The sequence below is a fragment of the Rhynchophorus ferrugineus genome, unplaced genomic scaffold (assembly GCF_030347505.1).
Source record: "Rhynchophorus ferrugineus isolate W39M unplaced genomic scaffold, kcgeb_rfMv2 rfM8, whole genome shotgun sequence".
Taxonomy (NCBI): Eukaryota; Metazoa; Arthropoda; class Insecta; order Coleoptera; family Curculionidae; genus Rhynchophorus; species Rhynchophorus ferrugineus.
The window spans coordinates 23,549,030-23,563,649 of NW_027472587.1; the positions used below are offsets into that span (position 1 = coordinate 23,549,030).

Here is a 14,620-nt window from a genome sequence, read left to right on the forward strand (position 1 = left end):
CAGTTATAGAAAACATGTTTATTAATTGTACCAATTTTTCTTAACAGTCTGCCATTTTATGATTACCTTTTTAAATATATTTTTGATCTATTTACATTATGAGAATGAAAGCAAGCGTCTAATAAGATAAGAAAGTCTCCGAAAAAAAAACAATTCTAAAAATAACACAGCGTATGAATACTAACAATGGTCATCTTGTATTGATATGAACCGGATATGTAACCACAAATGTATAAATCCAATGTAGTTTTAAACTGTTTTGTTTTAGTGCAACTTGAGATCCGAGCAACACGGGAAATATGTTGTTTTATGTTGTTTACTTACTAATATATCAGTGCATTATAGTCTTAGGTCAAAATGTGACAGTGCCTTCTAACACAAAACCTCTGTGGAGTGATAATATACCAACAAACCCTAACATAATAATTGACTGGCTGTTGGCTGATATAGAAAAATCTGCTGAAGTCGAAATACCTAACTATGATGGATCGTATAACAATTTGAATGGTTTTAACATTGGTTCCATAGGTATACTTTTCTATTATTATTATATCGTGTCATTATGTTATTGTCTGCAAATTATGTTACTAATTTATGCTGTTCATGTCAGCCCATCAGATCACTGAACATAATCATTATTTGTTAACAAAATTACACTAATTTTATATTTAATTAATACTTCATATATATGTATTAATAATTAAATTATATATAATTTTTATAACATATCATATATCAAAACATTCTTTGTAGAATAGATTTGTCTCCAAAAATTAACTCCTCGGTACATTTTAAACAATAAATATTTTGTAAAACAAAGTTTGAAGGCTACGGAAGTGCAAAATAGATTGGTAAATGTTTTCAAGTCATCTTGTTCATCTAAAAATATTTGTACAAGATTTAGTCCAATTAAAACAAGCTCAAAAACTGAATCAACACAAGAAATCATATACGGGATATAGGATATGATTAAGAAAAATACACTTTAACAACAGATCACTATACAAGAAATAAGAAATCACTATGCACAGTAATACTATTTCAAGCGAATATCCGATTATAGTACTTAAAAAGTTGGGACAAGAAGTTGGCTGGCACAATAGGTGTGGCATTCGCCAAATATGCAACAAAAATACTACTTAATTCTACCAATGTTTCAAATATCCCATAAAACAGTGAAGTCTTCCAAATATTTGACGTCAAAATGTCGCAATGTTATCGCATCAACACTGAGTTTTATATAATTTTGACTTAGACATATAATAAAATTCTTATAACAATAAAATAATGATAATAACAAAAATAATATAATCAAATATACTTTGTTTTAATTTAATACAAACATTATCGAAGGACTTACACTGCAGTTAATTAAATAGCCACTTGGAGTGTGTTTATTAAGTCAGAATTGTTTTATTATATTTGCATTGAGCTTTTTTTCACACCATCTATGAATTCTAGGCGCATTTTTTGTAAGTATATCCTCTGAAGTAGGGAATAAGTATATTTTTCAAAAATATTTTTTGCCGATATATCGATATTTTTTTGGTCATCATTTTTCAATAGTTTTTCATAATGTCCAAATAATGTATTCTACTTTCATTAGAGAGCTATTAATATTTTTAGAGCCGGCTTAGTGGCGCAGTGGTAAAGGCAATGGTAGGGTTCTCCTACTGTTGCAATAGCCGGGGATGGAATCCAGCTGGGGCATGGTCGTAAATTTATGTCTGTGATTGTTTAACATTTGTGAATGTTCCAGGCAAGAGTCTAAAATCCGACAAGGAAAATGATCCCAGTCACCCCTCTAACCATGCTGAGTAGGACCGGATGTCTTCTGGAATGATTTCGAAAGTTGGTCACTCGCCAGTCGGTAGGCTTAATGCTGAGGACCGTGGTTCGGAGCCCACGTTAAACTTTAGGCCCAGTCCAGATAAACCCATAGTTGGTAAAAGGAGACTTTAAAAAATATATAAAAAACAAAAAATATTTTTACATTTAGTTCTTCTTTCATCTTCTATCTTCTATTGTTCTCAAACTCTTCTACTCCCTGTATATATTTTATTGACAATATTAAATTTATCGCTGCGTTCTCTCTAATGCATTTGCTATACTTGCAAAACAGTTAATATTAATTATTTCCTGGTAGATTCCAACCAAATGCCAAAAAAACCAAATGCGTAGAATGAACTAATACATAATTCTGACCAATTGCAAAGCACACAGATCTTTCATACAATATGATACGATTTTATAGAGTTATCTTATATTAATTCAATTCAATTAACTAAATATACTCAACTTTAATTACGTCCACTCTCGTCACCCTGTTTTGTTAATTGTTAATAATGGATCATACTGCCACATCCCGATAGTTACATTTAGTCACTATCCCCTTCTAAGCCACTATTCAAGTCAATAACTAAAATGTTCATTTTAAATCCATGACGTATTCACGATTTCACCATTTGTCAACTTATTCTTATGTGTGTCTTATGGAGTTCATCCCGACTAAAGATGTTATTGTAAACAATGCTTCTTTCCACATATCCAAACAGTTCTTGCATTCTCTTCTTGGCCTGCATATTCATTACAGTAATTATTTGACGTAATACTTTATAGTCATATTGGTCAGCCACCAGATATACAGTGTATTTTCTCACTTCTTTATCTGTCAATTCTAAAAAAGTAAATTTTATAAAATTAGACATTTTATTTATATTTAACAAATAACAGTTTGAAATAGTTCACTCTTCAACATGGACAAAACTTAATTTTTATTTTGCAAGCCATTGCTGAATTACAGCCTTTATAGATCTACTTGTTGGGATCTTTTCCACCAGTGATATTGGTGCATTGTCCATAACAATAACTGATAGTTTCTCGAAGTTGTTTAACAACTGATTTTCAAATCAGAGCAATAACAGATTATGGTCCATTTCTCTTTGGTATTCGCAGTACTTGGAGGACAATACTATCTCTGCTTCAGAAATAATACATTCCTGTTTCCAGCCTAAAGAACAATATATCTGCAACGAATTAACAAAAAATATTATGACTAACAAAACCTAATCAAATATTATTCTAAGTTTTAGCTTTTCAACCTTTTTTCACTTTTGTTGTATTCCTACTTACTCCACTCTTATTGTTAGTTGCTTCCCAATAGTGAGACAACATTCCATTTTACAAATCCATGTCTCGTCTCTTGAGGGTTAACTTTAGAGTATTTAAATCTTTATGTCTTAATAGTATATAAACGGAGGACTTACATCCGTCAAAGAGATGCATATTCCGAAGTTTTCTATGGAATCTTCATAGACTAACAGTTTTCTCAGAAGTAACTGTATTATATTATGTTATTATAGAAAAAACTGCTCACGAGTTTTATAAATTTGTTCTCGAATAAAGCTAACGCCAAAGTGATCTTATTTCATCGCCCGCTTCGTATGTAGATGCTTGCTTTTGTGTTAATTATATTATTATTCAAATTTTTTATTTCATTGTCATTTAATTTCATTTTTGATAATAGTCACAATGCCCATAATGCAAATTCAATGCAGCTGCGACACCATAAAAAACATTTCCAATAAACCGCAACAACTTAATATTTAATAGTATCTTTACTTGCCTCTCTAATGCATTTTAGTGGCGTCTCGTTGATGTTTGAATTAACTCATTAGAGACACAATCTGTTTCTAATTAGGTATTTATTTGCATCGGTATTTTTATTCAGACTTATCACAAATATTAAGCCGCCATTTGAATTTAACAAAGCAAACAAAGCTCTAAAGCGTTTATCACTTTATAACTTTAATAATATTTGACAACCAGACGATTTTTATAGACTGTTCGGTTACATATTTAGATGTATCAAACAACTGTCTATCTGGTTTTTCTCTGAATAAAATGTGTACGAAAATTATTGTCTCATTTTAAAACTAATTTTCAAATTGCGACAAAATGGGAATACATTCGATTTCGTAGTAATGTGAATTCGCTGTTATTTTGAATGTATTATATATGGAAATAATAAAGAAATGTGTGTGCCTCATTTCAACACTATAGATTAGACTTGAGTCCACCACCATCATTTTAGATCAAAGGAATAGTCTTAGAAGTGACATGAAATAAGATACTCAGCATCAAAGCGAGAACATATTAAGAAATCGACCAAAAAAGTATTACGGTTAGTTCCTCAGGGTGCTAATAAAAATTTTAGACTAAATGGATGCTAAATTTCATAATAAACGAGAAGAAATCAATTTATGTCAAGGGAATGCAACTCGGTAATAATGTTTTCACTATCTAGCTGCTTTCAAAATTTAGAATCCAAATAAATGATATCAAGATTTTCTACCGCTCTTGGCCTATTGTAGAAGTATTTCCTGATTAATTTTTCTATCCCGTCTGTATCTCCCGACTATTTCTTATTTTTTTCATCTTGATTTTGTCTCTTAAGTCTTCATCAAGCTTTCTACAAAAACTGGTCTTAGTCGTTGCTTATCAAAATCCTCAATATACCATAAAAATGTTTGTGAATCAGAATGAGACAATAATAGCTAAAATCTTTCACTAATAGACGAAAGAGTAATTCTAGCTCTGCGAAAAAACGATTCGTTTTATATTTTAATTCCAACTGACCAAGCTTTACAACTGACTGATCTTTGCGTGCCTAGAAAATTTTTTTTCCTTTTGTAGTCTTAGTTTCTGAATATTTGAATTTGGTATTCATTTTCTTGAAAAATAATAATTCCTTGGCATCTACAAGAATGTTACTAAACCCATTTATGAACCAGTTTATTCAAACTTTCGCAAGCCTATGAAATATATTTTATTTCTAGAATCTTGGTTATGATATCACCGTTATTTAATGCTTTCTACGATAAAACTAACATACACATGAACTCAAAATATTTAATATTTTTTAAATACAACAATAGCCAATTGTTTTATATTGTTATTAAAATTCGTTCCAGATAAAATTCCATTCGTTCCATACTAAAATAAGTTTCAGGAAACCGGCTAAATCAGCTTCCAGCTAGTATGCGATAAAGGTTTTGACGTTAAATTTGAAACGTTACTTTTTAAACCAGACCACCGACTGGTTAAGGCAGAAAAAACTCTTGAATAAGTTAGACATTTTATTATGAAATGAAAAATTTTTTAATTTGAAAAATTTATATGTAGTCTGTTCAATAAAATAGTTCAATAAACTCAGGTCTTGTGAATTATTGACGTCAAAAGGTCGAAATGTTCCCGCATCAACTCTGAATTTCAGTTTATTCTGATTTTAAAATACAACGAAATTTTAATCTAAATAAAGTAATTAAATAAAAATACTGTTATGAAATATAATTTATTTTAACGTAATAGTAATTTATTTTAACATGTTGCATCTTATACATATATTATTGAAGGGCTACAATTAGATATACAGTTATAATAATCTGTAGCTTAGGGAATAAGTTTTATATAATTTACATTGAACTATTTTCCATACCAACTATGAAGTAAGGTCCTAGGCGTGTTCTTTATGTAGTGCTATATCCTGGAGGTCTAGGCCGCCTAATTAACAATTGTATATTCAGGTAATATATTTCAATTTCATTAGACAGTAATCATTTCAATAGTAGAGCAGAGATTTCATTTCATATTTACATATTTACTTAGTTATTGTTTCCTCCGGTACTGCGTTTTTCTGTAAATTAATTTTGATGTCACTGTATTTATCCTTAGTTTGTTCTGTTACTAACTGTACACATCTTTCTTGATAAAACAAGATTTAATTACTGCATTCATCATAATGTATTCTCCCTATTTTTTCTCGCCTCACTAAGATTTTAAGTAAATGCTCATGTATATTTTGAATAATTACACACCTATCTGTGCCCATAAATATTTCACACTCTACAAGAATATTCCTACAGTTATTGTGTATTAAATATATACTCACCTTTAGTTGTTTCCACTATCATCTTAGAATTTGTCAAATCACATTGTGTGATAGTCCCAAATACAAAAAGTTTCATTCAAGTGAATAACTAAACTGTTAGTTTCCAATCAATCTAATATTTGTTCACGATTCCATCATTTGTCAATTTTCTATTCAATGTGTCTGATCGAGTTTATCCAAACCGAAGTTGTTATTAACCATTCCTGCTTCCTGCATAATCTAAATGCACAAATTGAAATAATAGTCTTCCTTGAGTTTATTATACGCTTTTAAAAATTGTATTCCATTAAAAGCAATGTTTGCAAGTTCCATTAGATCTGTTCGAGTGTTTAAGTTCTATATTACCCAACAGTGCGTGAATGAATGTTCTAAATTCGTCAAAGAGCTGCATATCTCTAAGCTTTCTATGGCTAATTTCCAAACTAATGGTTTTCTCTGAAATAATTGTATTAAATTGTGATTATATTGAAAAAATTACTCACTATTTTTATACCTTTGACATATTTGATCTATGATAGAGCTAACATCAAGCTGACCTTTATTCGTCACGTTCTTCAAATGACGACTGTTACTTTTCAGTGAATCCAAGGTCATATTTTTCATTTTTAAACATATTGCAGTGTCCGTGACCATACTCATATTCAGTGTAGCTGCAACAGGCTAAAAAATATATTCAATAAAAGCTACAGAAACTTAATATTTAACAGTAAAAACTATTAGCCTTCTAACGAGTTTTACTTACTAGAGGAGGCTTCCATTATCTCGTTCTTGTTCGAATTAACTGATGAGAGACGCGATATCTTCTGTCTGGCTTCGGCATTTTCAATCAGACTAATAGCAAGCAATGATTTGATGTATATCCCCTAGTTATTATAATTAATATTATGAATAATAGACCACCGATTGCGGACATTTGACAACCGTACGACATTTGCTGGTTACATATTCGAGCTTATTTAGTTAGCATTGTATCTCTTTCTAACTACCATAAAATGAGAAGGAAAATATTACCAGATTCCAAAACGAATTTACATATCGCAACGGGCAACACAATAAACATATTCATGCCGTGAGTTCACTGTTATTTTGAATATAGTCTATATAATACAAAGCCTTTAAATAAACCCAATATTTTGCGAGCTTAAAGATGAAAACTAGGCAGATGAATAGTACAATTTTACTGGTCATTATTAATAGATGGCAGATAATCAAAGAAATTGACCACTAGTATTTATTTGATCTAGTATTGATTCGATCAAGATCAAATAAATTGAAAGCAAATACCTTTGCTGACTATCCAAGTAATGCAACTCGACAATTTTCGTCCGACCTGGAACATACAGCCGCAAGGTACTTATCGCAATAATTCTAAAGATGTTCTGACGGAAGTAAGAACTCTTAAAGAAGAAAATACACCATGCGACGATCTTGTCGATGCAACTCTCTTGAAACATCTACCACATAAGGAATTCATAAGCTTAGTTATAGACAAAACATAGCTAAAGTCGTTATTATGCCCAAACCAGTAAAATCGTTAGAGGATAGGATCTCGTATCGACTTATAAGCGTCCTACCAGTCCTTATTAATAGAATAATAGAAATAATTATTTTAATCATAGTGAAGGAGCTCTTAAAGAGCATAATCTTCAATAATTAACTTCAGAATTCCGAGAGGATCATGATCAATAAACAATCGAACAAATATCGGTTAATCAAATCTCAAATAATCGGTTAACATGTTGAACTAGCACACAAATTAAAAAAGCGCTATTAACATATGCTTTCATCATGCTCACTTGAAGAAGCTTCATAATTTTTTTATTCTGCTTTGCAAGAATTACATACGGATGTCTCACAGGGAAGCATACTGGGACTGGTGTTGTGCGTTATTTTCTCTGCAGACCTTCCAACTAGTCAGGACACAATGGTTGTTTAGGTTAACATGGCTGAAGCGTACACAACGTGACAGCGGGCTCGTAGTGTGAAGTATCAGAGGAAACTTGCATAACATACAATCTGGTTGGCATTGGCGCTAAGTGGAATAGGAGGACAAAAGCACGTAAGGCTCAAGTGATGCAACATACCCAATCACAGCAACAGATTGAAGTAGAAGGATGGGAACTGCGCTCAGAAATTGTTCTCTCATTAAAGAAAAAATAGTGTAACAAAGAGTTTAGATGATATACAACACAGAGGCTTATTGTTTGTATGTAGATTACAATGTTAATACAAAATATTAATACGTTTAAGTTATTACACCACTAAACATTATAACAAAGTATCATAGTATTTAGTATCATATACATTATACAAAGTATCATATCAAAGTACTTTCCAAACACTAACATCTTCAAGGCTTCAAATATATTGATATCATCAATAAAATGCATGATCTTCCTTTACTTTCATATTATAAAAATAAAAATGGAATAATAAAAGAAGTAATACATTTCTGTATATTAAAACAATGAATATATGAATAACACAGTTTTAAAATTGATATTTGGCTTTAACATGTATATTGAAATAATATCGAATACAGTTAGGTTATTTATTTTTTATAATTTAGAAATGTATATTAGAGAAATGTGTTTACAATTAATAAACTAACAATCGATTATTCAAAATTTAGGTATATATAGTAAATAATTAAAATAATTTATACAAAGTTCAAAGAACAAAATATCATATAGTACTCATATATCTTTATGTTTTATGCTTATTTCTCACCTAATATAAATATTGCAAAAACCATAAATACATCAGGCTGATTAAAAGAATTATTTCTTTAAATAAATTTTTAAATAAAATTGCATCATTCTTTACTTATTCATTTCATTCTTGTATCTCAACCTTGCAGATAGCTAATCTTTAATTTGCCTTCGATGGCTTTTATTTATCTACTAGTTTCTAGTTTGTCTTAGTCCCTCATAGGAAATAACAACTCACAAATGGGGAATTAAAAAAAATTCTATAAAGGTATTTTACAATTGTTGCTATTCTTCATTTGCAAGTTTCATTTTTACCTGCAATATTCGGTTTATGCTTTATTAAGAAATTCAAAAGACTTTATTCTCATAAAATCTACAGAAAATTCTTACTAACCTTAATTACCTCTAGTAATATAATATACTATGTCTCGAGAACTATATTACTATCAGTACCTAAGCAAAAACAATTTTTCTTAGCTGTTATCTGTTCATCAGACATTAAATTAAATTAAAAACTGATTTTGAAATTCTAAATAAAAACAGAGAGGACAAATGATTCTTGCTATTCTCAAATTTTGTTAATATATGTTCGGATGAAATTTTCTTTTACACCTGTATACTTCCAATAAAGCGCATACATTAATTTGTTCTCTCTACAAAAAATTGGCTATCGTCCTTTTACGGCGCAGCGTTGAGAGATCTTGATTTTAAAAATTACGCGTCCGAAGTTGATTTCCGTAGAACAGAAACGACGAATAATCTACCGTATGAAGCTGGAGCTGGCTGGCGTGTCTGGCAGAGCCTAAAACAAATGTTTTTATATTTTGTGTCACCAATCTAACAGTTATTCCTGGTTGGTTGATATGGGCGTAATTCATTTTATTGGATTTTATTTATTTGTAATGCATATATGCACAAAAATTTTAGGCCTATAAATTCTTCTTTAATATAAGCTTTAATTGTACTAAATTTCACATCTCCAGATGCCCCATTTTTCCTCTAAAACGAATGCAAAACTTTTGTTAAACCTATTAATATATAGATGTTTCAAAAAATTTTAAATGCCATTTAAAGTTGCCTTTTCCATTTTGTCCCTGTGCTAAGGTTGGTAATTGTTTCAAAATTTGCTCATCATGCTGAAAATATTTGGTAGTATTTAAGACCAATTTTGCAATGATTTCTAATATGTTTTCGCCATAGTTATCAAACGAAGACACAGTAACTGTCGCATAGTATTTGAAATGAACGTCATTTCGTCATTTTTACAACTTCGAATCGGTTTTTGTTTTAATTTCAATTATTTGATATTATTATAAATCCTGGTAAGTAGAATCGACTTTTGATTTTGTCGAATTTGTAGGGGAACTTTTGAAAACATTCGATCCATATTCCACAAATCTATCTAAAATTCCTGATATAAATACATTAAGATTATTCGATAACTGTCCCAAGGATGGCATGTTATATTTGTTTTTAGGTAATTATATCAATAAAAAACTTTATTTAACTATTATATACGATATATTTTCAGGAAAACAAGCACTTCTTGAAATAATTAATTTAAATAATCCTACTACACTCGTAAGTAAATACCAGTTACATATATTTTTTGCTATTTACTTCTATTTGTTAGCATAACTTGGCAACACCTTACATCGACGGTGGTATAATATATGGTAATAGTAGATACGAATGTTCGCAATATCGTTATAATGGTACCCATTTAGATGAAAATGGACGTCTTTTATCTTATGGTAACAGAGAAAATTTGTAATGTCATTAATTTGTAAATATCTATATATAATTAGATTTGGAACAACAAACAGCGGGGATTATTACCCGATCCCTAAGGCGCATCTGGATTTTGTGGCATAATAGAATTGCTACCAAAATAAAAGAGACTCGTAAAAATGTTTCTTCTGAAGATGTACGTTTTAAACATACAAACAGGATTATATTAACAACTATATATTATCATCGCATTTTCAGATTTTCAATGAAGCTAGGAAGTGGACCATAGCAATTCAACAAAGCATATACATGTATGACTGGTTGCCATTTTGGACTCAGAAAAACATATCCAATTATGAAGTCTATAACGCACTTGTATCTCCCCAGATATCTCACTTATTTTATGGTGCTACTTACATGCTAAAGAATGCAAATTCTTCTAAATTGGATGTACGTATATCGTGTATTATTTAAAGTGCTTAAAATAGTTTGCTTCCATATATACAAATGTACAAACAAAGGTGTAAGATTTAATTTTTTAATAATTTTCAGAAAATGTATTTTATACTGGATGACTTGGTAGATTTTGAATATTATCTACTTCATATTATCTAAAGTAATTTACTCCAATTTTGTACTCAAATTTATTGAGTTCTGGAAACTACATACCATATTGTTTGAGTGGTTACAATTAGATATTATTATGTGAATAATAACTATTATTTTAAATATAAACTAATAGCTTATAGCATATAATATATTACCTTGATGGTAGGCATACAACTATCCTATGCAATATATATTGCTCCAAAATACGTCATTTGGAAAGAACTATAATTTTCAATAATTTTTGGAAATTTTTCTTTTCCATGCCACAGCGCTGTATTTTAATTCCTTGCCCTATCTAATAATATTGACAAACTACCGTAACTGATTGGTACCATAATCGATTTGCGAGTGGTAGTGAAATACTGCTCATTCCTGGATCACATGATCACTATGTCTGCAGAATCTCTCAAATTCATGACGTCGTGCTCGCTGTTGCTTTGTTTGGTTTCGTGCATACCAAACAAACTCTATATTCTAAAGAAATCCTCTTCATTTCGTCACTGAAGAATATAGTTATGACATATCAACAAAATGATTATCTCTCTATCACTGGTCATAAATGGGCTAAGGACATCAAATAGCTTGTTGCACATTTGATTGACATGGATGGCTTCCTGGTACCGTTAATAATAAAAGCATAGAAAGTTGTTACACTATATTTGTGACTAAATACTAATAAATGAAACCAATTTGCAAAGTATATATAAATATAATATCAGCCATATTCTTGGTAATATTTACTCTGCGCAGAATACGATTCGATATTAAAATTGACACATAATTTACATAACATTAACAACATATTTGAGAAATATGCCATTATCATTTGAATTTATTCCAATCAATCATCAATCAAACGGATTTACTAATCAAAAAATACCTACATTTGAATGAAATATAAATCTAAAAAGTATTAAAAGATCAATGTCGAAAAATATCTTCAATGGTTAATAAATTCTATATTCTACCCATGGCTTTATTTTTAGTGACAAAATAAATTTCCAAAAAGTAATAAATTACGTATCCATAAATATTTGAAGACAAACAACAATATTGATCCTTTATCACAATCATACTATTGATGATAGTGAGATTGATATATCTCATCGGTCCAACCGTTATTTGTTTTAACAAGACTAACGAACAGCTACTTAATTTATATATTGTCTATAGAAGATATGCTTCGTACAATCTTAATTCACAATTACTTTTAATTTTACACAAGTATGTATTTCTCAAATTAGACTACTTAAATTGAGGTTAAAATTAACACTTAAGTTCACGTGGATTGAGGTTTGGTTCCTTCCAAACTTCTGATTTTCCACGTGTTGTCCAGTAGCTGTATTACTTCCGTGTTGTTGAAATTAAATAAGTTTATTTCATGTTTTAAAGCGACATTTTAGATAACATCGCATATCTACTTGATTTCGAGGTATTACTGTAATTTTTGGTTACGTAACCATAAGCATCATTAATCAGTTTTTTAATATATATAACTAGTTGGCTTGAGATTTTAGCGGAGCCCCATAAACCCATTCAAGGCTATATTGTTTTTTATTCTTCGAGACATTTTAGTGATCGTCCTCATACTAACATTCAATGCAGCTGCATGCGCCAAAAATATTTTCAATAAAAACCTCGGCGATTTGCAGTTTATTAAAACAAAGCGTTAAAACAACGTTTATCGGTTTATAACCCGTAATTATAATATTTTGAAGAATTTTGCCGATGTTTGACAAACGGACAACTTTTGCAGCCTCATTCGGTTACCTGATCGAAATTCTCTAACAACATTCTATCCCTTTTAAAATCTAATAAAATGACAAGCATAATATTGTCTGACTGTAAAACTAATTTATAACTTTAGACAGACACATATTGATACACGTGTCACTACTGTTTTGAATTGACTATATATAAAAATAACATGTATATTTATAATCAATTTCTTCAAGCTTCTCTTCATTTTATTTGAATGAATTGAAGAATTTATGTTATGTATTAAATTCGACGATTTTGACATATATGTACATAAAACAATAATCTTCCATTTATTGTTTTATTTTCTAAAAGAATTACTTCTGTTTGAATCAATTTGTTGTCGAAAAATATCATAGTCCTTTAGAAACTTGTTCTGCCATTGCTCTCTTAAATCCTAACTAACGGTTTTCGTTTCACCAATTTAAATGTAAGGATTAAAATGTAAATGACATAGAAACCTGATATTTTTATTGTTGTTATGATTATTTATTGTTTAACACGGAAAACATAAGCCTTCCAATAAAACAGCCACTGCACGTCATAAAAATGTATGCCCACGTCTCAATGTTGTTACATCAAATTTAATTTTTGGTTAATATAACAAACATGACATTATAAAATATAATTTACTTTAGAATTATAATATATCTGATGCTAATAATGTTAATTATAAGACAGTAAACAGCCACAAACTCTTTTCCACGCTACCTATGAGGTAGAGTTCTAGGAGTGTTTTTATGTAGTACAATCTCCTAGAGACCTAATTTACCAAATTATCAATTGCATATCGCAGTAATGTATTTCCTTCGTTCCTTTGTTTCATTGTTAAGTTATTTTGGCATCAGTGTATTTCCTCTTAATTTCTTCTGTTACTACATGTATATATTTTGTTTCAAAAATAAAACTAGATGTTATAACTTCATTCTCTCTGATAAGTTTGGTGCAACTCCATACATATCCGTCCACATAAACCTTTCACACTCCACAATACCTACTGCACGATATATATATATATATATATATATATATATATATATATATATAGATATATATATATATATATATATATATATATTAATTCAGTTCTTATCATATTATATAGGTAATTGTCAGTATTGGGCTATAAGCCCACAACACAGAATTTCATTAAGTCACTGTCACTTTCACTATCAGGCTCACTCTGCCTACCTGTTGAATTTTATCCAAACCGAAAGTATTATTAGTATAAAGTATTACTTCTTTCTACAGTGTATCATTTTTCAAGCTTGTTTCTTAAAAAATATTTAGTACATGTTTAACAACTGACCAAATATTAACTCAGTTCCAAGAATAAAGCCATGCTTGTTTCCACCATGAGCAATAATATAACTGCAATAAATTATTAAAATATATTATTACTATCGTAAAACGTTACTAAACGTTATTCCAACTATTACCTTTTTCCATTAACTTTTGTTGCCTTTGAGAAAGTGAAAATTAAATCCTACACCCAACAATTTTAAACAACGTAACTAAAATAAATTTCTAATTTTAATCAGAATATAAGATTGTATAAAATTATTTCTTAAAATAATGTGTCCTTCCAACAGAATAATTCATCAATTGACGATCTCAAGAAGTCATTAGATGACAGTTCAGCTACTCTTGATGTAAATAAATTTTCGTTAAATCGATCTGATGTAACTATATTACCACCAGAAGCTCTGCAAATTTTGGTGAACGGTTTCACTGATGATGGTAAGAAGCATTGTGGAATTGGACCATATTTAAAAAAAGAAATTTTAAATCAATTTGTACGTATTCGTGATGCTGATCGGTTCTGGTTCGAATACGAAGCTAACAAGTAAGCTAATACATG

General features: G+C 29.8%; 1 protein-coding gene across 2 annotated transcripts in view; it reads left to right on the plus strand.

Moving 5' to 3' along the window:
- The first annotated feature begins 250 nt into the window (after positions 1 to 250).
- Positions 251 to 14,620, plus strand: part of LOC143200585 (dual oxidase 2) — a 51,201-nt gene continuing 36,831 nt past the window's right edge. Inside the window, exons 1-7 of one of the 2 annotated variants that reach the window (XM_076411053.1) lie at positions 251 to 528; positions 10,022 to 10,138; positions 10,193 to 10,242; positions 10,295 to 10,415; positions 10,470 to 10,588; positions 10,651 to 10,842; positions 14,352 to 14,605. In XM_076411053.1, the coding sequence (XP_076267168.1) occupies positions 300 to 528; positions 10,022 to 10,138; positions 10,193 to 10,242; positions 10,295 to 10,415; positions 10,470 to 10,588; positions 10,651 to 10,842; positions 14,352 to 14,605 (1,082 nt within the window). In that variant the 5' untranslated portion in view covers positions 251 to 299. The remainder of the gene's footprint in view (positions 529 to 10,021; positions 10,139 to 10,192; positions 10,243 to 10,294; positions 10,416 to 10,469; positions 10,589 to 10,650; positions 10,843 to 14,351; positions 14,606 to 14,620) is intronic. The other variant, XM_076411054.1, reaches the window with a different exon arrangement.